The sequence below is a fragment of the Nannobrachium achirus genome, assembly GCF_963921795.1.
Source record: "Nannobrachium achirus genome assembly, chromosome: 1".
Lineage (NCBI taxonomy): Eukaryota > Metazoa > Chordata > Actinopteri > Myctophiformes > Myctophidae > Nannobrachium > Nannobrachium achirus.
In genome coordinates, this window is record NC_137810.1 from 84,695,170 (window position 1) to 84,721,567 (window position 26,398).

General features: G+C 46.6%; 1 protein-coding gene across 1 annotated transcript; it reads left to right on the forward strand.

Annotated features, from left to right (window-relative positions):
- Positions 1 to 5,722: 5,722 nt before the first annotated feature.
- Positions 5,723 to 18,304, forward strand: LOC308290349 (von Willebrand factor A domain-containing protein 5A-like; the record flags this gene model as incomplete). The annotated part of the gene is made up of 4 exons (XM_080732149.1): positions 5,723 to 7,547; positions 15,053 to 15,172; positions 17,468 to 17,587; positions 18,291 to 18,304. 4 exons carry the CDS (start codon positions 5,723 to 5,725, stop codon positions 18,302 to 18,304), a joined length of 2,079 nt encoding a protein of 692 aa, XP_080588275.1.
- Positions 18,305 to 26,398: the final 8,094 nt, after the last annotated feature.

Genomic DNA, 26,398 nt, shown 5'->3' on the forward strand with positions numbered 1-26,398 from the left:
GCACGTAGCCGTTGCTTCAAAACGCCACTGAGCACTTCCATTGAAATGATAGTGGGGGCGGGGCTCGTCCGCTCTCTATTTTATATATACTCTATGGTTCAGCCAAAAGGTTAAAGCAACCAGCATCAGAGCAACATTTACTGATTGGACATATAAACACAGCAGATCTAGAATACCCTGTATACTGCATTCTAATTAAAAGTTTTCCAGGTGGTACGGACAGTATGGGCAACTGTTGCAGTTTGCTTTCTGCATATGAAGATATGGTTTGTCTGAAAGGCATTGAGGTGGAGGTTGAGGTGAGGGGCCATGTAGTACCAGGCTCTGTGAAACAGAGTAGCCATGCAGGAGGATCTCTATGCAGGGACTTTACCTTCGGACCAGGACAAGCAGTGATCTTTGGATCCAGTGGAGGAAGTGGTAGCCAAGCATTCAGGTCTACCTTGGGAGCACCAGCAGAATCGACTTTTCAAGGTCTCACAGTCTCAAGGTCTAAATTGCTGCAGTTGATGTCCCTACAGAAAGCCTCTGGCTCCTGGACTCTGTCATCAACAACTACAAGGCTGGAAGATGTGCTGGAGAAGAGCAAAGACCAAGTGGAAAAGTCGATGCCTGCACAGGTGAACAGGGAAGTGTGGACCACTGTTTTGGTTTTGATCTGGCTCCATGGTTCCCAGTTGGAAGCCCAGGACGAGTGGCAGCCTCTGGCTATGAAGGCAGTACTCTGGCTCTGTACTCAAAAAGTCCCAAATGTGATGGAGTGCATTGAGGCTGGAAATGCCCTGTTGGGCTTTAAGGTCCCCCTTCCCATGTTTCCCTTTTAATTATGTTGGAGTCATGTTAATGTGCATTTTCAGACATCTAACCACTAGTAAGCTTGACCTTTCATTCTGTACTTAGTCTGCTCTTTTTGTCTTCTGTCTACATCAAACCTCTTTGCCTAAAATAGCCGATCTACAAGCTCACAAGGCATTGCACTACAGATGGTGGCTGCAATGTTCCTTTTGTTCCTGTCAAAATAAAGAATGGAACGTATGCATACTTTTACTGTTATCTGCTTATTTTATTTATTTCTATTTATTGAAAACAATGTTTCTCATATTTAGTGTAGGTTCACAGAGCAACACATAAGACAAGTTAATTTCTTATGTTACAACCCTTCACATACATATAGTTCTGCACTCCTGGTATATTTTGTCATCATATGTTCTGGTTATTATCACAGTCCAAACAAGTCCATCCTGTAATAGTCATGAGTCTGGCTCGTATATGCCCATTCAAAATGCTGTTTTTGCAGACCGCACACCCAGTGCTGAACAAGGTTTGCACATGTGACAGATCGTCAAACACGGTCTCTGTCTTGAGTAGCAAATCTATCACAGCATCTTGAAACAGGGCCCCACCGCAGGGTGTCCAGCCAATGCAGTGGCAGGCCACCTGTACGCCCAACTCAGAGGCGACCACGGCGCACTTCCACGCAGGCACGAGGGCAATCCCCATGTGCAAATATGCACTCAGCAGGATTCTCCAGGTTTTTTCAACAGCAGATTTGCTCAGCTTGACAAGGTCCATTGCATCGTGGCCACAGCAAGCAACGTGCTTGCGTGTCAGCCACAGAATCAAGTAGTAGCACATAAGGTTCACAATATTCCCAGGTAATGGAGACTGCAACCCAGTAGACCGGAACATGAGGACTGTTTCGGTCTCATTGACCTCTTCTTGGGAGACCAAAGGGGTCCCGGTGATCCAGTAGTCAGTGCTTGACGCCCTGGTAGGCCAAGACCTTGCAGACTCTATCCAGTCAGGGTCCACTGAAAACTGCTCACCAGTCTGGTTTTTCACAGCCACGACCAATGAGGCCACCTTTACAGCAATGAATGTCTTGCTAGGCACCTGCAGCATGGAATCTATGTTGGTCTCATCTAAGAGGTAGTTCACATCCATAAAGTTGATCAGGTTAAAAATACCCTGTGGGGTGAAATTAATTTTGCAGACATCGATCACATATAAGAACCAGGCCACAGTGCTGAATCGACAGTCTGTGAGCTGCCCGAGCTGCTCACATGTCACATCTGACAGGTCGGGATGGTTCAGTGACACCTCGTACTGGAGGTTGGTGCGTAGAGCCTTTAATACGCTGGTGATAGTCTGTCGGGTGCTGCCGTACTGGTTGATGTCCAGGCTGTGCATGGGCCAGTCCTGGACGACCTCCATGGTCCTTGTCAATGTCTGTAGTAAACACTTTCTAGGTCTTCTCTGGCTACTATCCCTCAGTATCTGCTGGATATGATCTGTCCCTTTGTGATGGCTATAACATTTCGGGGTGCCTGGTTAAAATCGAAAAACTTTTTAAGTATAATACACTGCCTGAAGCATACTGTCTATGTTTACCCTTGGCAGAAGTTCTCCTACAGATATCAGACTTTTCAGCATTATGGACAAAAGTAGCTTGTGGTTAGCTGGTTCCGTGCTCTTATATGAGTGGTTGGGAGGGGCTAAATCACATCACAAAGATAGATGTCACAATGATAAAGGTCTCGGGCCTGTCTGATCTCATTGGTAGAGCTTGTGATCATACTTGAGGTGGTGGAAAGAAAAAGGTTTAGTAGAGTTTGATTTTCATGGTGGTGTTGAGTGGTGTATTTAAAAGATTGTTCCAATGTGTCTTTCTGGATTTATTGAATACACATAACAATACTAAACACTTACTAATAGCACACTCCTAACCATTCCTATTATAAGTACCCTCTAGACGTGTGTGTGTGTGTGTGTGTGTGTGTGTGTGTGTCTGCGTGTGTGTGTGTGTGTGTGTGTGTGTGTGTGTGTGTGTGTGTGTGTGTGTGTGTTTGTGTGTGTGTGTGTGTGTGTGTGTTTGTGTGTGTGTGTGTGTGTGTGTGTGTGTGTGTGTGTACATTTCAAGGGAGGACTCTATGGTCTGGTGGTTAAGATGTCGGATGGACTTCCATATTGAACTCCAATCTCCCATATGGAAGTCCATCCGACATCTTCACCACCAGACCAAAGAGGCAACCCTATGGACCAGGGAAATATTAGACTTTTGAGGCAAACATGCCTTTAGTGTAACAAATCTTACTCGAAAGAATACTTTTTTGTGTTCAGATTTATTTTGTTCATTTCAATATCACAAATAGTACAAATACTGATGTGGTTGCAATATGGGTTTATCCTTAGTTCTCCTGAACGTTTACACTGTCTACTGTCTATTTATTCAACATTGACCATTGACCAATTTCCTGTGAGAAAACCTATACCGTCAGGCACCTCGCTGGCTGAGTGTGTTGAGTTGGTGTCGCCATGCTCACAGGCTCCGTCCTGGTTGCAATAGAGAGCTTGGTAGGCTTTAACCAGAAAGTAGTACATCGAATTCTCAAGACATGCCCAGATAGGTTTCTCCTCAACCCTACCCCGCGATTGCCCAAGGACAGGTTCCGTGACATGGGGGCCGAAAGACATCACTGAGGTTTTGTTGACCAGATTCCACCAGCACAATTCAAAAGTCACCATCTCGCTCAAGCTGGCTGGGGCCAAGCCGGTTCTCTTGAGATCCTTTTGCACAGCAGACACAAAATCCTCCCAGTTCTTCTGTAAGAGAGATACACATTTGGCATGATGCTTGTCTGTATCTATGTGACTGTGTAAGTTTATCAGGACCTGTCGGAGTTCTGGGAAAGGTGTGTGATGAAAATCCAGGCTTATGAGTCCTTTGAAATTCCCTTGAAATCTCAGCAGCAAAGTAAACACAGGTAACTTCCGCCCGCCTGTAACGATTCTCCTAACCAGGGAGGCCAGGACAGGTTTCAGGAAACTCATTGATATTGCGGGGTATTTGTTCCCGGTTAGGGCTAGGGTTAGGGGCAGGACTGGACTACACAAAATAGCTTCAATTATGCTTTCTTTCTTCATCTCCGCTCTGTGAGCCGCAGTTGTGTCAGCCTCAGTCCTCATGCGTCCCAAGGATTCCACCAGTATGTAGTAGATCAACGCATTTAGATGAGCCCAGACCAGTTCAGCTTCAACCATGGCCAGGGAGTACCTTCGGATGTCTTGAGTTGCGGCAGGACCGAAAGAAAACCACATGCTTTTTGTGCAGGCAACGTTGCTCATGTTGAGTACCATTCGGAATATCACGTCGCTCTTTCTGTCCTTCCTCTCACATGTCTGTGGCACAAACAGGCCGGCTTTCGCCAGATCTCCGCGAAGGGCAGAGACAAATTCTCTGCACTTAACACGCAAAGCAGATAGCAAATAAAATAAATCTGGGAACTCATCCGGTCTAGCCAATGCATCTTTGAAAAAGTTCTCCAGCTTCGCGTTTTGTCCAACATCATAACATAACCCCATGTATCCATCGATGATATTCGTATGAATTGACAGAGACAGTGAAATCTCAGTGATGACCTTGTCTCTCACCATATTGCCCAAAACATATAGAAGTGCGTCAACCACTTTTTCCATGACTGCATGTGTAGAACAACTCCTGTGAGTTCAGCTCTTTATAGCTCTGTTGCTCAAGTATATTTAATGCCTGAAAGGCATGTGAGGGCGGGCCCAAACTGTGGAGCCAGTGGAGGCAGAGCTGTTATCAAGTGAGAAAGAGGAAAGATATCCAAGTGAGCGACATGCTCTCAATTTAACAGATGTATGGACAGCAAATGGAGGTTCGCACCCAACTTGAGCTGTATAGCTCTGTTGTGAAAAGGCATGTGAGGGCCATCTCAAACTGTGGCCATGGAGTCAGTGGAGGCAGTGCTGAAAGAGGGAAGATATCCTTGTGCTGGTGGTAGTGGAGCCTGTACTGGTGGTGCAACCTGTGCTACTGGTGCGACCTGTGCAGGGGGAGGTGGGACCTGCACTGGTGCTGGTGGTGCTAGGTTGCCCACAGCTTGGCCACCACCTCCCTCCTGGAGGTTGGTTGACTGTTCAACTATGAGGCGAATGTCCTGGGACACTGATGAAAACCCCTCTTCCATTCTCACAGAGTGCACAGTCTCTAAGTGGCAGTGGAGCCGCTTGCCCCGATAGCCACACCAGGGGAAGGGGCAGGGGCACCTTCTGAGCACCACTGCTGGGCCCTCGGCCTCACGTATAATATTTCTCTGCTCCTGCAAGTTAGTGACACCATGGCTCTGGTCCAGATGCCTCCTTAAGGCATAGAACGCTTTTCCACAAATTGGACAGCGCAACATGATCTGACTATTAAAACAAAACAGTATTAATAATAATAATCAGGGTTAAGTTCAAAGTATTGACCTCTCTAAAACAATACAAATGATACAAATATCAATTTAGTGCAGCTAACAGAAACATAAACTCATTTAGTATGAGTAGCCCAAGTAAGTTAACATGATGGTATTCATACCTGAGGAGTAGAGTTTTGACCTCAACCATTAAAACATGGATAGAGAAGTGGAATGGGATGGGCGTTGGCAATGGGAGGGGCATTGGCAAGGTGCTAAGTATAAGTAGAGGGCATACATGGGTTCAACCAAAAGGCTCTGGCTCAGCCTATATTCTACTGCTCTAAGCATCTAGGTTCATTCTTCCTTGGACACCCTCTCAGCTGATCTTGCAAGAATTTTAAAGTTTGGTCAAAGCAATTGGCATCAGAGGTAGATTTGCTGCCTGCACACCAGTACAGCCAATCTAAACAGACCTGGCATACTGCATTCTAATTTAAAGGTTTCCAGCTGGTACAGACAATATGGCAAACTGTTGTGGTTTGCTTTCTTCCTGTGCAGATCAGGTTCCTCTGAAAGGCATTGAGGTGGAGGTTGAGGTGAGGGACCATGTGGCGACAGTAACCTCTATTCTGCAGTATGAGAACAAGGAGGAGAGCCCCATAGAGGCCATCTTTGTCTTCCCTCTTCCTGGCGATGCTGCCGTCTGTCATTTCAGTGCAAAGATCGGACAGTCAGAGGTTGTAGCTGAGGTGAAGGAGAAACATAGGGCTCGGGAGGAATATGACGACACACTGAGCTCAGGCCAGCAGGCCTTCCTATTGGAGGAGAGCGAGCAGAGCCCTGACATGTTCTCTTTGAATGTGGGCAGTCTGCCTCCAGGGGAGAGTGCCTCCATCAGGCTAGAGTACATCACTGAGCTGGCTCTGGAGGCTGATGGTGGGCTGAGGTTCTGTCTGCCTGCAGTGCTTAACCCCCGCTACCCACCTCAAGGTAGATGGAGAGGTCATCAGCCTCTGGTGGTGACCGCTCCAGCTTTTCTAGTGCCCTACACTCTGTCCTTTTCTGCCCAAGTGAGTTCTCCTCGACCCGTCACTAAAGTTGAGTCAAACTGTTCCCTGGAACCTCTTCAGTACCTCAACATGGAGCAAACCAAGGCCATGGTCAGACTGGCTGCAGGACATAGGTTTGACAGAGATGTGGAGGTGTTGATTTATTATAAAGACGCCCACCAGCCCACTGCTGTAGTAGAGGCAGGACAGGAGTCTGTCAAAGCTGGCTCTCTGATGGGCGACCCAGTGGTCATGCTGAGCTTGTACCCAGAGTTCCCTAAAGCTGTGATGTCATCAGTGACTACATGTGGGGAGTTCCTCTTTCTAATGGATCGTTCTGGAAGCATGCGGGCCACCGGGCATGGTCAGACTCGCATCGAAAGTGCCAGGGATACTCTGCTGCTCCTCCTTAAAAGTCTGCCCATGGGCTGCTACTTTAACATCTATGGTTTTGGGCGTCACTTTAATCACATCTTCCCCAAGAGTGTGGAGTATAAACAGGACACCATGGAGGAGGCTTTGAAGAAGGTTGAGATGATGAAAGCTGATATGGGAGGAACAGAAATCCTTCAGCCCCTCAGACATATATATGAGCAATCTCTCATTCCCGGTCACCCCAGACAACTCTTTGTTTTCACTGATGGTGAGGTGCAGAACACCAAGGATGTCATTGACCTAGTGAAAAAGAATGCCAGCTCTCACAGGTGCTTCACTTTTGGGATGGGGGAAGGGGCCAGCTCTGCTCTCATCAATGGGATGTCCAAGCAGGGAGGAGGTCATGCTCAGTTCATCACAGGAACAGAGAGGATGCAACCCAAAGTGATGCAGTCACTTGACTTTGCCCTGCAGCCGGTTGTGGTGGATATTTCCCTTGAGTGGAACCTGCCAGTGGGGGTGTCTGTAACACCTCTGTCTCCACCCATCACAGCCCTTTTCCAGGGTCAGAGGTCACTGCTTTATGCCCAGCTCACTGGAGAGAGTTCAAGTGCCAGTGACGGCAGTGTGAAGGTGAGGTACAGGCTAGCTGACCAACCTTTTGAGTGCGAGCTCCACTTCAGTCTCAAACCAGCAATAGGCGACAGTGGACTGACAGTCCACAGGTTGGGGGCTCGGACCCTGATTCGCTCCCTGGAGCAGATAGGCGAGCGAGGGCAGGTGAATGAAGTCAAGAAGAAGGTGGTGGAACTCAGCATCGAATCAGGAGTGAGCAGTGCCTTCACTGCCTTCATCGCTGTCAACAGAGGAAACTGGGAGATGATGCAGGGACCACTGTTGCGCAGAAAAGTTCCAGTGCCAGGTAGCCATGCAGCTCCATGGCGTGGTGAGAGTTCCTTTTCCTTTTCCGATTCATTAACAGGAGCAACTCAATTTGGGAGCAAGACCCAAGGCCAACCATCAGGATCAACGTTATTTAGCCTCAGAGCACCAATATCTCCATTCAGGTGTTACGGACCTTCAGGAGCAACTCAGTTGGATGGACCAACAGGGGGATCTCTATTTGGTGGACAATCAGGACCAAATCAATTCCTAGACAAAGGGTTGGAGACCGACGGATCAACGCCTCACAGTTATCAGTCGCCCACAGATAAATTGCTGCAGCTGATATCACTTCAGACAGCCTATGGCTCCTGGATTTTAACATCAACACTGGAAGATGTGCTGGATAGGAGCAAGTACCAAATGGAACAGTCAATGCCTGTACAGGTGAACCACGAAGTGTGGACCACTTTTTTGGCTTTGATCTGGCTACATGGTTCCAGGTTGGAAGCCCGAGAGGAGTGGCAGCTTCTGGCTATGAAAGCGGTATCCTGGCTCCGTGCTCAAAATGTCTCAAATCTGATGGAGTGCATTGAGGCTGGAAATGCCCTGTTGGGCTTCAAGCTAAAGAAAGATGCCCCAGGGCTGCACCTCCTATGCTCCATTTTCTGGAGATCCTAATTGGAGGATTTATAAGAATCTTGCTGCTCATGTGTGTTTAGTGCTGCACAGGAAGAATGCCCTTTAATATGCAGTCCTGGAATAATGCAATATTCATGGTTGCTGTGGGAATGCTCCAAGTTTCTTTTATTCTTTTCAAATCGTTTATTAAGTCATCTTTGGTGTGTTTAGAAAAGGGAGGATGAGTTCACCTTTCAAACATAAATGTGCATTTGATATGTGCAATTCCGAACTTGCTCATTGTTACTTGCTGTACTTTTCTATACTTTTCTGAGATTAAATCAAAGTACACTAAATAAAGTAACTCCACACACTATTTTGTACTTTCTATTCTTTTTTAATTTTTTGCCAGACCCATGAAATGGGTAGGCCTACATAAGCAAATGTCGGTCTGTCTGTCTGTCCGGGTTTTCTATATAAAGGGTATATATGATGATGACATGATGATGACATGCCTATGGCATGATGTCATAAATGATGATGACAGACAGGGGGTCTGGCACAACCAGGTTGACCTGGTCTAGTTTTATTGAATTTAGGCCAACCTTGCTCTTTAGTTAGTTTACAAATGGTACAGAAAGGGGAAGGGGGTTAGTACAGCTAACACAAACATAAACTCATTTAGTATGAGTAGCCCAAGTAAGTTAACAAGTGTTATGCAATGCTTATGGAACTGACCAATCAAGGAGCTGCTGTGTGAGTGGGCCCTCCTCCCTGAGCGAGCAGAGGGGATAAAAGAAGTCTCATCCTGCAAAAAAAAGCTTATTACAACCATTGAGTTTCCAGCACCATGTTGTGCTGGAAAGTGCTTCAGGGAAAACAGACAGAACCCTTTCTTGAACCCTTTTTAAAATCTGTGGCAGTGGGTCACAAGTTGTACTGCTTCGAATGGTACCCAGATGGAGGGGATCTTATTGCTGTGTATGTCTTCAACACATGTTCTTTGAAGTGGAAAGAGCTCCAAGTGAGAGCCGGGGGAGGAGAAATTCCCACTCAAGTTCCCCAGAAGCGATCTGACTTCACGGTTGTGCTGATAGGAGAAACTATCTACCTCTGGGGAGGCATTTCGTTCTTCTATAAGGAGTGTTTTAACATTCTTCATGCATTTGATGTCAACACCCACAGATGGTTCAATCCAGAGGTGTCTGGGGCTGCTCCGGAGGGGAGGTACGGCCACTCAGCCTGTGTCTTGGGGAAAGTCATGTATATACATGGAGGATATATCTTAAACAGACATGAGACCACCAATGACATCCACATGTTGAACACTGACACAATGGTCTGGTCTTTAATTAACACCAGCGGCACTCCAGCACCTGCTACAGAATGTCACTCTGCCACGATCATCGAGACAAAGATGTTTGTATTTGGGGGTGTTACTGGGGACAGTTACTGGGGGACCAATGTCATGAGAGTGTTTGACACAATGACCAACTGCTGGAGAAAGTGTTCTGCACAGCCTCTTCCAGAATCCCGCTTTAATCATTCAGCCTTTGCTTACAATGGAGAGCTGTACATATTTGGTGGCGTGGACAGTGGTCAATTCCGCGGCGATCTGTGGAAATTCAATCCAAATACCTGCTCCTGGAAAAATGTTGAGCCAAAGGGGATGCAGGGCATATCTTATAATGGTTATTATGGGATGTGCTCATACGTGGTGGGAAATCATGTCTTCGCCACATATCAACAAATGAGACCCAGTGCCTTGTTCATCTTAGACTTAAATCCTTGTCTAGTGACTTTATGCAAGCTAGCAGTTATTCAATATGGTCTAGAGCAGTCGGAACTCCCACATGACATCAGGCAGGATTTGGCAAAAATGTATACAGACACCCCCCCCCCCCCCCCCCGAAGACTGATGTCATATGAAGATTTGCCATAATGGAATGTAGTATTATGAACTATGAATGAAATCAACAAAAACACTTTTTCAAGTATCAAAGTTTTGTATGTCTTTATTGTCCTTTGCAAGAATGACCAGTATCTCTGTGAATTTAGCTATTTATATATGCACACCTCGTAGAAGTGCCCATAGCTCACACCGATGTGGGCGGTTCCTGAGCTGTATCAGTGGCTTGTGGAGATCTGTGTGGATACTGAGCTGGAAACACGGCTTGCGCCAAACTATGCATTTCTATCTTTGGCTCAACAATCGCCTCTTGGTTCCAGGCATAAGGCTTATGTTTGCAAATGGACCATAGGGCTGCAGAGATGCTTTGCTAGTTTTATTTTCCTTTTTTTTTCTTCTTTTTTTCTTGCTCTATGTTGTTCTCCAGTGATTTGGTTGTGAACACATCTTTTGCCTTTCTCTTTGTAGGATTATTTTATTGGTTGTTTCTCGCAGAGCCAAGAGAATTGTACCACGGCACTGTCTTCAGAGCAGGAAATACTTCTATTAAATCTTCCCCTTGTAGCATATCCAGGAAAGCTTTGCAAGTTGGTTCACCCATGCCCATAATTTTGTCCACAAGCTCTATAGCTGCTGTGTAACCGGAACGCATGTCCGTCTCCTTCAGCTGCAAGTAGTTCCTTTGGTTAAGAAGGCCAGATTTCTGAGCATAGTGGAGGACATGGCTCACATCTGACATCAGGATGTCTTGCAGTATGACCTTGTTTTGTCTTAAAATATGTGTGTATGACATGCCTGGCTTGAAACAAAATCTGCCTCTGTCTGTTTCTTTCAAAACCATTGCTGCTGCATACCATGGCATTTTCTTCAGATCAGGAAATGTTCTTATTGCATTTGATCCTTGTAGGAGAAACAGGAACTCACTGCAAGCGGCTTCACCCTTGGCCAGAATAACCTCCAAGAGCTTTTGAACTGTTTGTGAACGGTCTGAGATATTGTAGGCCATGTGCCTGAGATTAGCATATTCCCCAGGCTCCAGCAAATGTCCCTCATGTCCAAAAACACTCTGTAGGAGATATAGGATGTCATGCCCCAGTATGCGCTGAAGTTTTTCAGAGTTTTTTCTGATCATATCACCATAGCTCTCACTGGGATATCTTGACTCCATGGCCACAGTTTGAGACTGCTCTCACATGCCTTTCAGTTTATATACATACTTGAGCAACAGGGGGCGGACCTTCATTTGCTTTCAATACATATGTTAAATTGAGAGCATGTCTTGGATATCTCACTTGGATATCTTTCCTCTTTCTCACTTGATAACAGCTCTGCCTCCACTGGCTTCACAGTTTGGGCCCGCCCTCACATCCATTTCAACTTATACACAGGAGCAACAGGGATATATAAACAGCTGAACTCACATGAGTTGTTCTACACATGCAGTCATGGAAAACATGGATGAGGCACTCAAAGGTGTTATGGGCATGATGGTGAGAGACAAGGTCATCACTGAGTTTTCACTGTCCCTGTCAATTCAAATGAATATCACTGATGGTGTCATGGAATTCTTTTATGATGATGGACAAAACACAAAGGTGGACAACTTTCTAAAAGATACATTCCCTAAATTATGTGTATCTGCTTTGAGCTATAGCTGCAGAGTATTTGCCTCTGCCCTTCACGGAGATCTGGAGAAAGCCGCCTGTTTGTGCCACAAACATGAGAGAGGACGGACATGAAGAGCGACGTGATATTCCAAATGTCACTCAACATGAGCAACGTTGCCTGTACAAAAAACACATGTTTTTCTTTTGGTCCTGCCGCAACTCAAGACATCCGAAGGTACTCCCTGGCCATGGTCGAAGCTGAACTGGTCTGGGCTCATCTAAATGCTTGGATCTACTACATACTGGTGGGATCCTTGGGACGCATGAGGACTGAGGCTGACGCAACTGCGGCTCACAGAACGGAGAAGAAGAGTGAAAGCATAGCTGAATCTTTTTTGTCTCTGCGTCCATCCCTGCCCCTGGCCGCTTGCAAACACCAGAATTTCTGTAGTCTGACCCGCCCTCTCAGAGAGTGGGCGGAGAGGACTGCCAAAGAGATTCTATAAGTAGAGAGCATACATTGGTTCAGCCAAAAGGCTCTGGCTCAGCCTATATTCTACTGCTCTAAGCATCTAGGTTCATTCTTCTTTGGACACCCTCTCAGCTGATCTTGCACTAGGTCAAAGCAATCAATCAAAAGCATCAAAAGCATCAAAGGTAGATTTCCTGCCTGCACATCATCACAGCCAATCTAAACAGACTTGGCGAGCAGAGGGGATAAAAGAAGTCTCATCCTGCAAAAAAAAGCTTATTACAACCATTGAGTTTCCAGCACCATGTTGTGCTGGAAAGTGCTTCAGGGAAAACAGACAGAATCCTTTCTTGAACCCTTTTTAAATTCTGTGGCAGTGGGTCACAAGTTGTACTGCTTCGAATGGCACCCAGATGGAGGGGATCTTATTGCTGTGTATGTCTTCAACACATGTTCTTTGAAGTGGAAACAGCTCCAAGTGAGAGCCGGGGGAGGAGAATTTCCCACTCAAGTTCCCCAGAAGCGATCTGACTTCACGGTTGTGCTGATAGGAGAAACTATCTACCTCTGGGGAGGCATTTCGTTCTTCTATAAGGAATGTTTTAACATTCTTCATGCATTTGATGTCAACACCCACAGATGGTTCAATCCGGAGGTGTCTGGGGCTGCTCCGGAGGGGAGGTACGGCCACTCAGCCTGTGTCTTGGGTAAAGTCATGTATATACATGGAGGATATATCTTAAACAGACATGAGACCACCAATGACATCCACATGTTGAACACTGACACAATGGTCTGGTCTTTAATTAACACCAGCGGCACTCCAGCACCTGCTACAGAATGTCACTCTGCCACCATCATCGAGACAAAGATGTTTGTATTTGGGGGTGTTACTGAGGACAGTTACTGGGGGACCAATGTCATGAGAGTGTTTGACACAATGACCAACTGCTGGAGAAAGTGTTCTGCACAGCCTCTTCCAGAATCCCGCTTTAATCATTCAGCCTTTGCCTACAATGGAGAGCTGTACATATTTGGTGGCGTGGACAGTGGTCAATTCCACGGCAATCTGTGGAAATTCAATCCAAATACCTGCTCCTGGAAAAATGTTGAGCCAAAGGGGATGCAGGGCATATCTTATAATGGTTATTATGGGATGTGCTCATACGTGGTGGGAGATCGTGTCTTCGCCACATATCAACAAGTGAGACCCAGTGCCTTGTTCATCTTAGACTTAAATCCTTGTCTAGTGACTTTATGCAAGCTAGCAGTTATTCAATATGGTCTAGAGCAGTCGGAACTCCCACTTGACATCAGGCAGGATTTGGCAAAAATGTATACAGACACTTAGAGGGGACAAATTGAAATAAATAAAACACTTTTTCAAGTATCAAAGTTTTGTATGTCTTTATTGTCCTTTGTGTCGAAAGGAATGCGAGCGCATGGCCGTCCTGCGGTGTGTGGAAAAAAAGTGCTCGGTTTGGGGCACCCTGTATGGTGTTCGAACACTAGGGGGCGCGTGTATTTACCATGTCCTATCACGGGAGGGCGCCAGAGGGCTTGGAGGTATGAAGGCTTGTTGTGTTCCAACAGAAGAACCCTTACGGACGGACGGACGGAGGGAGGTTGTGTGGAACTGTTGAGGAAAGCATCGGCCGGGCTTTGTCACAAGTGCCTTGATAAAAAATAAAAATAAAAAGTCCACCTATGTGGTTGAGTGAGTGATGAAAACAAAAGGGAATGGACACAATGTGCTAACTCGCTCCTCCTGGCTGCTGGTGTCATCACTCCCAGGGTTCCACAAAACTTGCACTCTTATTTCATAAAAAATCTATGATAAAAAACAACAAGAAAAACACACTCCCCTCTCAAAGGGATCGGTGGGGCTTGGGGGGGGGAGGGGGGGTGTTTTAGAATCGGGTGTCCATGCATGCACTGGCCAAGGGGCTGCTAGGGTGTCGAAAGGAATGCGAGCGCATGGCCGTCCTGCGGTGTGTGGAAAAAAAGTGCTCGGTTTGGGGCACCCTGTATGGTGTTCGAACACTAGGGGGCGCGTGTATTTACCATGTCCTATCACGGGAGGGCGCCAGAGGGCTTGGAGGTATGAAGGCTTGTTGTGTTCCAACAGAAGAACCCTTACGGACGGACGGACGGAGGGAGGTTGTGTGGAACTGTTGAGGAAAGCATCGGCCGGGCTTTGTCACAAGTGCCTTGATAAAAAATAAAAATAAAAAGTCCACCTATGTGGTTGAGTGAGTGATGAAAACAAAAGGGAATGGACACAATGTGCTAACTCGCTCCTCCTGGCTGCTGGTGTCATCACTCCCAGGGTTCCACAAAACTTGCACTCTTATTTCATAAAAAATCTATGATAAAAAACAACAAGAAAAACACACTCCCCTCTCAAAGGGATCGGTGGGGCTTGGGGGGGGGAGGGGGGGTGTTTTAGAATCGGGTGTCCATGCATGCACTGGCCAAGGGGCTGCTAGGGGGGTGGGGCTGCTATTAGGGCCAGCCCTCACATGCCATTAGATATATAAAGAGCTGAAGTCTCACAGTGGATTCATGTCCATCTGGGTTTTCAGAGATTTAACCACTTGAACCGTTAATACTTTCACTCTGTACTTAGTCTGCTCTTTTCCTCTCTACACCAAAATCTTCAAAAAAATAGCCGATCTACAAGCTTGTATATATATATATATGTGTGTGTGTAAGTTAACATGATGGTATTCATACCCAAGTGTTATGCAAATGCTTATGGAACTGACCAATCAAGGAGCTGCTGTGTGTTTGGGCCCTCCTCCCTGAGCTAGCAGAGGGGATAAAAGAAAATAATATATATATTGTTTTTCCAGCAACCATGTTGTGCTGGAAAGTGGTTAGGCTAACAAGGTACGATCACGTCTTTCCTCGTCACTTTTCCCATTCTGTGACAGTGGGTCACAAGTTGTACTGCTTTGGACCACCTCATGTGTCTGTCTTCAACACCCAGTCTCTGAAGTGGAGCGAGCTCCAAGTGACAACCGAAAGTCACACCCAAGCTCCCCCCGCTCGAAGTGGGTTCACTGTTGTGCTGATTGCAGATACTGTTTATATCTGGGGTGGTTGGGACTTTGACACCGATGACTGGTATGACGTTCTTCATGCATTTGATGTCAACACCCACAGATGGTCGAATCCGGAGGTTTCGGGCACCCCTCCCGGGGGGAGGAAAAACCACTCAGCCTGTGTCTTGGGCAAGGTCATGTATATTTTTGGAGGACAAACTGAAATACGGCAGCACGATACTGAGACATACATGTTAAACACGGACACGATGGTCTGGTCTTTAATTAACACCCGAGGCACACCTCTAGCAGACAGAAGCGGATGTGGCAGAGATTTTCACTCTGCCACCATCATCGGGACAAAGATGTTTGTATTTGGAGGACACTATGGGTGGGGAAGCAATGACTTGAGAGCTTTGGACACAATCACCAACTGCTGGACCCAATGCCCTGCACTGCCTCTTGCAGATGGCCGCTGGAGTCACACAGCCTTTGCCTACAATGGAGAGCTGTACATATTTGGTGGCAACAAACGCTATGATGAAGATCATTTCGATCTGTGGAAATTCAATCCAAAGATCTCCTCCTGGAATCATGTTGAGCCAAAGGGGATGGAGGGTTCTTATAATGATCTTTATGGGATGTGCTCGTCCTTGGTGGGAGAGTGTGCCTTCTCCACATATGCATGCAGGGAACCCTGTGTTCCCCCTAGGTGCATCATCTTAGAGTTAAATCCTAGTCTGGAGACTCTATGCAAGATAGCAGTTATTAAATATGGTCTTGAGCGCATAGAAGTACCACTTCACATCAGGAAGAGTTTGGCAGATATATATAGAGACGTGTCTGATACGTCTGATATTGTCATTTGAAGATTTCTTAAGAGATGGATCATTCTAACTTAAAATGAGGGTGGGGCCATGGGATTCTTAAGTGAGGTGGACCACAGTTAGGCTACAGAGTGATATAAATAGCCGAAGTCACACAGTGGGAGAGGATCATAAGGACATTACCATGGAGGACAACCAGAGAGTGCTGTTAAGTGAGAAAGAGGACAGATATCTCAGAGGTAAAAAAATACAAATAAAAAGTCCACCTATGTGGTTGAGTGAGTGATGAAAACAAAAGGGAATGGACACAATGTGCTAACTCGCTCCTCCTGGCTGCTGGTGTCATCACTCCCAGGGTTCCACAAAACTTCTATGATAAAAAACAACAAGAAAAACACACTCCCCTCTCAAAGGGATCGGTGGGGCTTGGGGAGGGGGGGGGGGGGGTGTTTTAAAATCGGGTGTCCATGCATGCACTGGCCAAGGGGCTGCTAGGGTGTCGAAAGGAATGCGAGCGCATGGCCGTCCTGCGGTGTGTGGAAAAAAAGTGCTCGGTTTGGGGCACCCTGTATGGTGTTCGAACACTAGGGGGCGCGTGTATTTACCATGTCCTATCACGGGAGGGCGCCAGAGGGCTTGGAGGTATGAAGGCTTGTTGTGTTCCAACAGAAGAACCCTTACGGACGGACGGACGGAGGGAGGTTGTGTGGAACTGTTGAGGAAAGCATCGGCCGGGCTTTGTCACAAGTGCCTTGATAAAAAATAAAAATAAAAAGTCCACCTATGTGGTTGAGTGAGTGATGAAAACAAAAGGGAATGGACACAATGTGCTAACTCGCTCCTCCTGGCTGCTGGTGTCATCACTCCCAGGGTTCCACAAAACTTGCACTCTTATTTCATAAAAAATCTATGATAAAAAACAACAAGAAAAACACACTCCCCTCTCAAAGGGATCGGTGGGGCTTGGGGGGGGGAGGGGGGGTGTTTTAGAATCGGGTGTCCATGCATGCACTGGCCAAGGGGCTGCTAGGGGGGTGGGGCTGCTATTAGGGCCAGCCCTCACATGCCATTAGATATATAAAGAGCTGAAGTCTCACAGTGGATTCATGTCCATCTGGGTTTTCAGAGATTTAACCACTTGAACCGTTAATACTTTCACTCTGTACTTAGTCTGCTCTTTTCCTCTCTACACCAAAATCTTCAAAAAAATAGCCGATCTACAAGCTTGTATATATATATATATGTGTGTGTGTAAGTTAACATGATGGTATTCATACCCAAGTGTTATGCAAATGCTTATGGAACTGACCAATCAAGGAGCTGCTGTGTGTTTGGGCCCTCCTCCCTGAGCTAGCAGAGGGGATAAAAGAAAATAATATATATATTGTTTTTCCAGCAACCATGTTGTGCTGGAAAGTGGTTAGGCTAACAAGGTACGATCACGTCTTTCCTCGTCACTTTTCCCATTCTGTGGCAGTGGGTCACAAGTTGTACTGCTTTGGACCACCTCATGTGTCTGTCTTCAACACCCAGTCTCTGAAGTGGAGCGAGCTCCAAGTGACAACCGAAAGTCACACCCAAGCTCCCCCCGCTCGAAGTGGGTTCACTGTTGTGCTGATTGCAGATACTGTTTATATCTGGGGTGGTTGGGACTTTGACACCGATGACTGGTATGACGTTCTTCATGCATTTGATGTCAACACCCACAGATGGTCGAATCCGGAGGTTTCGGGCACCCCTCCCGGGGGGAGGAAAAACCACTCAGCCTGTGTCTTGGGCAAGGTCATGTATATTTTTGGAGGACAAACTGAAATACGGCAGCACGATACTGAGACATACATGTTAAACACGGACACGATGGTCTGGTCTTTAATTAACACCCGAGGCACACCTCTAGCAGACAGAAGCGGATGTGGCAGAGATTTTCACTCTGCCACCATCATCGGGACAAAGATGTTTGTATTTGGAGGACACTATGGGTGGGGAAGCAATGACTTGAGAGCTTTGGACACAATCACCAACTGCTGGACCCAATGCCCTGCACTGCCTCTTGCAGATGGCCGCTGGAGTCACACAGCCTTTGCCTACAATGGAGAGCTGTACATATTTGGTGGCAACAAACGCTATGATGAAGATCATTTCGATCTGTGGAAATTCAATCCAAAGATCTCCTCCTGGAATCATGTTGAGCCAAAGGGGATGGAGGGTTCTTATAATGATCTTTATGGGATGTGCTCGTCCTTGGTGGGAGAGTGTGCCTTCTCCACATATGCATGCAGGGAACCCTGTGTTCCCCCTAGGTGCATCATCTTAGAGTTAAATCCTAGTCTGGAGACTCTATGCAAGATAGCAGTTATTAAATATGGTCTTGAGCGCATAGAAGTACCACTTCACATCAGGAAGAGTTTGGCAGATATATATAGAGACGTGTCTGATACGTCTGATATTGTCATTTGAAGATTTCTTAAGAGATGGATCATTCTAACTTAAAATGAGGGTGGGGCCATGGGATTCTTAAGTGAGGTGGACCACAGTTAGGCTACAGAGTGATATAAATAGCCGAAGTCACACAGTGGGAGAGGATCATAAGGACATTACCATGGAGGACAACCAGAGAGTGCTGTTAAGTGAGAAAGAGGACAGATATCTCAGAGGTAAAAAAATACAAATAAAAAGTCCACCTATGTGGTTGAGTGAGTGATGAAAACAAAAGGGAATGGACACAATGTGCTAACTCGCTCCTCCTGGCTGCTGGTGTCATCACTCCCAGGGTTCCACAAAACTTCTATGATAAAAAACAACAAGAAAAACACACTCCCCTCTCAAAGGGATCGGTGGGGCTTGGGGAGGGGGGGGGGGGGGGTGTTTTAAAATCGGGTGTCCATGCATGCACTGGCCAAGGGGCTGCTAGGGGGGTGGGGCTGCTATTAGGGCCAGCCCTCACATGCCATTAGATATATAAAGAGCTGAAGTCTCACAGTGGAGGAGGACAAAGCAGTGGTGTTGTTGAAGGAAGAAGAGCATAGGGATTTTGCAGTGGAGGAGGGAAAGGCAGTGCTGTTTTTGAAGGAAGAGGCATGTAAGGCTTTTGACATGGAGGAGGAGCTGGGAGTACTGTTGTCAATTAAGAAAGAGGAAGGAGAGACCAGTAACATATCTGATCTCCAGCAAGAGGATCTTAACAATACTGCCATTGAACCAGGGAGCATAAGCATAAAGCTGGAGGAGGACAAAGCAGTGGTGTTGTTGAAGGAAGAAGAGCATAGGGATTTTGCAATGGAGGAGGAAAAGTTTTTGAAGGAAGAGGCCTGTAAGGCTTTTGACATGGAGGAGGAGCTGGGAGTCCTGTTGTCAATTAAGAAAGAGGAAGGAGAGAACAGTAACATATCTGATGTCCAGCAAGAGGAGCTTAACAATACTGCCATTGAACCAGGGAGCATAAGCATAACGCTGGAGGAGGACAAAGCAGTGGTGTTGTTGAAGGAAGAAGAGCATAGGGATTTTGCAATGGAGGAGGAAAGGTTTTTGAAGGAAGAGGCGTGTAAGGCTTTTGACATGGAGGAGGAGCTGGGAGTCCTGTTGTCAATTAAGAAAGAGGAAGGAGAGACCAGTAACATATCTGATGTCCAGCAAGAGGAGCTTAACAATACTGCCATTGAACCAGGGAGCATAAGCACAGAGCTGGGAGAAATGTCCAGCTTGCACCAGAAAATCCACGCTGGAAATAAAGCCTATGGGTGTGCTCAGTGTGGAAAAAGGTTTTGTTGGCCATCAAGACTTAAGACACACGAGAGAATCCACACTGGAGAGAAAATCTATAAGTGTGACTTGTGTCCATACAATAATTCTTCACCATCAGGCCTTAAAAAACATCAGAGAATCCACACTGAAAAGAAAATCTATAAGTGTGACTTGTGTCCATACAAGAATTCTTCACCATCAGGCCTTAAAAAACATCAGAGAATCCACACTGGAGAGAAAATCTATAAGTGTGACTTGTGTCCATACAATAATTCTTCACCATCAGGCCTTAAAAAACATCAGAGAATCCACACTGAAAAGAAAATCTATAAGTGTGACTTGTGTCCATACAAGAATTCTTCACCATCAGGCCTTAAAAAACATCAGAGAATCCACACTGGAGAGAAAATCTATAAGTGTGACTTGTGTCCACACAAGTCTTCTTCACCATCAGGCCTTAAAAAACATCAGAGAATCCACACTAAAGAGAAACCTCATGGGTGTGCCCAGTGTGGAAAAAGGTTTTGGTCCACGCAAAGCCTTAAGATACACGAGAGAATCCACACTGGAGAGAAGCCCTATGAGTGTGACTTGTGTCCACATAAGTGTTATTCAGTGTCAAACCTTAACATACACGAGAGAATCCACACTGGAGAGAAGCCCTATGAGTGTGTGCTGTGTGCACGACACTTTAGTCACCTGGGAAACCTTAAAACACACCAACAGAGAATACACACTGGAGAGAAGCCCTGTGGGTGTGCCCAGTGTGGAAAAAGGTTTTGGTCCACGTCAACCCTTAAGATACACGAGAGAATACACACTGGAGAGAAGCCCTATGAGTGTGACTTGTGTCCACAGAAGTTTCCTTCATTGTCGAACCTTAAAAAACACCAGTTAGTTCACACCGGAGAGAAACCCTTTGGGTGTGCTCAGTGTGGAAAACGGTTTTGGTCCACGTCAAGCTTTAAGATACACGAGAGAATACACACTGGAGAGAAACCCTATGACTGTGACTTGTGTCCACAGACGTTTTCTTCGTCGTCCGTCCTTAAAAAACACCAGAGAATCCACACCGGAGAGAGACCCTTTGGGTGTGCTCAGTGTGGAAAAGGGTTTTGGTACACGTCAACCCTTAAGATACACGAGAGAATCCACACTGGAGAGAAACCCTATGAGTGTGACTTGTGTCCACAGAAGTTTTCTTCGTCGTCAAACCTTAAAAAACACCAGAGAATCCACACCGGAGAGAGACCCTTTGGGTGTGCTCAGTGTGGAAAAGGGTTTTGGTCCACGACAAGCCTTAAGATACACGAGAGAATCCACACTGGAGAGAAACCCTATGAGTGTGAATTGTGTCCACAGAAGTTTTCTTCGTCGTCGAACCTTAAAAAACACCAGATAGTTCACACCGGAGAGAAACCCTTTGGGTGTGCTCAGTGTGGAAAAAGGTTTCCTCGGGCTGTAAGCCTTAAGATACACGAGATAATCCACACTGGAGAGAAACCCTATGAGTGTGACTTGTGTCCACAGAAGTTTTCTTCGCCGACAAGCCTTATAAGACACCAGAAAAACGAAAAAGAGAGAATGGAAGTGACGTGTGTGGATGAAAAGTGCCAAACTTAAAAGGCACCAGAAAATCAAACCCTGGTTCTCCTGAACATGTGGACAGAGACAAACAAAAGAGCATGTTCAATTTGAATTAAAACGGTTATTTTGAACTAAATAAAAACATATGCATGTATATCTATATTGTATCAATCTGGTGTTATTTCGTTTTTATTATCATTTGGCATTAGTTTAATCCATGAAAGTCTCTTTGCACATTCAGAGAGACGCAACCCCCTGCAGCTTTAGTGGCAGGCACTGGCAGCAGCAAGGGATCATGCAGTTATGGATAATACTAACTTAAAATGAGGCTGGGGCTACAGGATACAGCAGTGAGGTGGACCACAGTTAAGGCCTGCCCTCAACAGAGTAATATAATTAGCTGAAGTCACACAGTGGAGGATCATAAGGATATTACCATGGAGGATAACCAGAAAGTGCTGTTAAGTGAGAAAGAGGACAGAGATCCCCGAGGTCAGCTGCTTTTTCCAATATCAGGTCAGAGTGTGATTCTATATCCTATCTTAGCACTAATTAGTTATTATTTTTTATGCTTTTCTTTCGCCTAGATGCAGGTTCTAAGAGTGGATTGGAGAATGTCCTGCCCCCCATGAAATGCAACCTCTGTCATATTTGTGGAAAACTCTTCCGTGACAAGTACCACCTCAACAGACACCAGAAAATTCACACTGGGGGTTTTGAATTGTGGCAGGCTCCTATTTCCGATGAAGACTCTGATACAGAACTTGATGTCTCTTCTGCAGTGCAGCAGTCTACCCACCCTGGTGTAGACAGTGTTACAAGAAAATCGCAACGCCAGAGACGCATGCCAACAAAGTACCTTTAATCTGCATAAAATGCGTGTCTGACAAGAAACATATTATGGAAGAACAACGAAACCCGTGTTGAGAAAGTTTTTTTTTTTTTTTTTAATTATTATTTGTTTAATCATCATCCTTTGTATAATCTTTTAATAAACACTGTGATGGAAACACAAAAGGTTGTTTAAAGTTATTGATTCATGTTTTTAAAATAAGTCTGGTTCTGAGCTGTACAAATTGTGCTTTTATGACCATTGTTAGCAATTTAGAGTTTACAATGTTTTGCTAAGTATAAATGGTGAGAACACAGAGGGTTCACGAAGGGTTTCCAGTTGGATCCCAGGCTCCCCAGAGTTAGTGTGGAAGAGTCCTTGAGCAAGACTTTGGGTACTCTTCTCAGCCCAAGCCTCTAAATCACAAGCCTTATGTTTGAGTTTTTTGTCCAGTCCTTTATTTCATCACTGCTGTGGCACAGTAAAAGCAGGGCCTAAGAACATCATCCCGGGTGTATTCACCACGAACAGACTTTCCCAGAGTTAGTGTGGAAGAGTCCTTGAGCAAGACTTTGGGTACTCTTCTCAGCCCAAGCCTCTAAATCACAAGCCTTATGTTTGAGTTTTTTGTCCAGTCCTTTATTTCATCACTGCTGTGGCACAGTAAAAGTAGGGCGCTAAGAACATCATCCCGGGTGTATTCACCACGAACAGACTTTTTGCCACCTGTGTTGACTTTACCACCTTTATCTGACTCTTGCACTGTAACGAGGCGCATTTGTTCCCTCAACGTTGTCAGCATCAACTTACCGTACTCAACGTGCTTTTTGTCTGTAAGTTTCTTGTTGACCAGCATTAGCTGCCCGGGCACCTCCAGAAAGTTACCCAGAAGCCTATCGGAAGTGTTGAGGCCCCGGCTTGAGTTGCTGTACATGTGCACGTCCATGCCAGCCGAGGCGAGGTCATTAGAGCCAGAGGTAGTGCCACACAGTGTAGCCACTAGGCCACTGACTTTGCTCTTGGCCTCAGCAATCACAGCCCAGCCAAGGGACATGATCGTATCACAGTACAGCAACTTGTCTTTGCGGATGTAGTCCAAGCACGTGAGCACCATATCCAACTTTTTTTTCCTGCACACGTGCTTACCCAGCATGGGTTTGCGGTTGGTTCGAGAATACTTCTGATAGAACTCCAGCTGCAGCCCCGAGCCACCAAGTTCACTCTTCATGAGGGCCATGACATCTTCCAGCGGATTTAAGTATGCGTTCTGTTCAAAGATCATGATTAGTTTCACATTTTTCCAGTGCACAAGTGGCATCATTGCCTGCAGAAGCCTTGCGTGGGCGCATAGCAATGAGGAGTACGCCTGTCCCACTTTCCCACTGAGCTCCTCAGTTGGCATTTCATCCAGGCCCATGATCTGAGGGGAGCAGAGGAGAAAGAACATAGTGAATTAGTATTGAAAGTTCAGAGTGTAGCATTAATCGCATCGTCCCATCCCCTTCCGCCAGCCACTTAAGTTCTCCAGTCTCACCACCGGCCCACAGAAATGCTTTGCTTTGAGTGTCGAGACGCAGCGTTGGCTGTGGAGCGACTCGCAGAGACACCATGGTCTGCACTTATCTCTGAGTTTGAGTTCATGATAGCATACAGCTCCTTCCAGAGGCACTTCAACTTCTACTCAAGCATGGATAAGAACCAGATAATGAAGGCATATGCCAAGGTGGTTAGCTATTCACCTGCTAGGATAACGCAGGCCTATATGCAAGCCAACTCCTACTCACAGCAGCTGGCAGACGAAGCACCCGAGGAGCTACTGAAAGCGGTCTCTCTAATGCTCAATGGCTGTGTTTCACAGCAGCTTGTCGCTTATTGTATCGACCCTTGTCGGCCCCGCTGCTGGGCTCTGACTGCCATGGCTGCAATGACCTCGGCCGAGATGGTGCGTATGGGCCCCCTTAAGTTCTTGGCCCCACTTAAAGCCTTGCCTCAGGCACCTGGACATGGGCGACTCATTGTCTCTATGGCCATGATAGCGTGGCACAGGGAGCTTCAGGGATACTGCTGTAACTGTGGCCCCTGGGAACAGGCCTGTGCCACACTTTCATCCGCGACCCCTGACCTGGAGAGCACACTGGCCATCCAGCATGAAGTCATCCCTTGCCAATACATATGCACTCTGCTATGCATCTCCCCACCACCTGATTTGGCCACTGTCCCTGTTTCAGGAGACACGGAGGACCATGTCGACTATAGATACCTCTTTCGTGATCTATTGATAGGAAACATTGTGCCCCAACCATAACCACATACCTAACCCACCAAAAATATTTTACTCACCACTAGTCTTCCGTCAGTCAGTTCCACTGCAGAACATAGCCCGGCTCCAGACTTCGATCCTCCTCCGAATGTCGGGTCGAAGCACAAGTAGGCCCGGACAACGGATGATTTGCAGATTTCGGCAATGGAAATGTTGTTATGCATGAACCTGCTTATAACTGCCGGCTCGAACGGCGTGGTGATATCTGTCTTAAGGTCTGTGGAGAGGCCTCCTCCGCTGCCAGTGACTTCGTTCTCAAAGCCCCTGGGTGACACCATATTCATCAGCTGCTTAAGGTGGTTCTCAACTGAAATGTGCTGTGGGCAGTAGACTCCCAGGCAGCAGCATGTCAAGCCAGGTGTCTTGGCATGGTACCTACACTTGAAACTCTGTGACACAACATGGTAGGCCTGCTCCCCGTTGTCAGTGCGGATATCCGCCACCTTGTTGATCCATGAAGAGCTGCCGACATGGCTGGTGATGTGCACCTGCTTTCTTCCCTGAAATGCTATGTTGGGCAAAACTGCCAGGAGAACCTTTGCGCTCACAAAGCCCACCTCGTCTACAAGTGTCAGATCCGGACTCTGTCCACGGCTAGCCTGTAAAAGTGAGAGGAGACCACAGTTAGAACATGAGAGAGAAACAAGCTATAGATGGGAGTCATGCAAATAAAGCAAGCATGGGGATGAAGCAAATAAAGCAAGCATAGGGATGAAGCAGAGGTCATTAAGCTTGTAGCAAAGCAGCAGTGAAAGATAGAGGCGGAGACAACGTGTTTAAAATGGATCGGGCGATGAGGAAAAAGAGATACAGACCTCAGGATGAGTCCCCTGCCTTTCGCCTGAACATACATTACCACGCAGAATTTCTGGACACTCCAGAATGGACACACATGTGCCTCAGGAACAAATGTACCTTTGTGCAACATGGAGATGCATATGTCTGCCAGGAACACTTCTCTGTGCACATCTGTTCCCCGAGCTCATGCAGAATAACAGCCTTGATGGCCCAAGAGTCTTTCGGTCCTGACGGTTGCCCCTTTGTTGCACTGCTGACATTTCGAAAGCCACAAGTCGAGTTCCGTGGTCCCAACTACCTGCCAGGCAATCCCGGAGCCGAACCAGGTTACAGCTGCCATACACAACTGGGCTCTGGTAACGGGAGCAAGACGAAGTCTTCAGTGGATGGCCTGATTGAGATGAGGGAGAAGCTGCTCAAGGTAAGTGTGCCAGTGCTGGTTGCGCTATATGTGACACTTGTCACTCGCACCTTCAAGGCTCACTACGAGGAAAGCAGCAGCAACAATGTGTCTGCGAAAATGAACTCTTGGATGGTCCTGGTATCCAAGAGAGCCAAGGCAATTATAGGCAAGGGCCGCACCAGACGCCCCACCAATTTAGCCCTCAGGAGTGCTGTGAGGAAGGCGACGCTTAAAGCACTCACAGGCTTCACACATATCTTCCAATCACAGACAGCACCACGGTTTGTAAATGAATTCATGGTAAAGTATAATGCAACGCAGGTCAAGCAGAAGCTCTGGATCCAGCTTGTTACAATGATTGTAATATTAGCCCTCTGCCTCCACTCACATATTAAACATGGGCCAGAGTATAAAAGGTTTTTGCCAAAGACCCTGACCACACTCTTCTTTGACAAGGACCTAGCACCACACAAGCTCTGGTCAAACCTGTCCAAGCTCATCAGCCGTGATGCGAAGCAAATCAAGTTGCTCTTCCACAGACCTAAGGCAAGGAACAGTTTGCCACTGCCAGCAGTTGTCACAGCAATCCTGAATGATGTGCTGTCTGAGCCACTCGACCATGTCATCTTGTGAGACCATCAACCCTAACCCAGTCAGAAGTGTTGAATGCACTCAGCCTACGGACTCACAGTGTATTGCTAAGGACAGCTCACAAACCACAAATCTG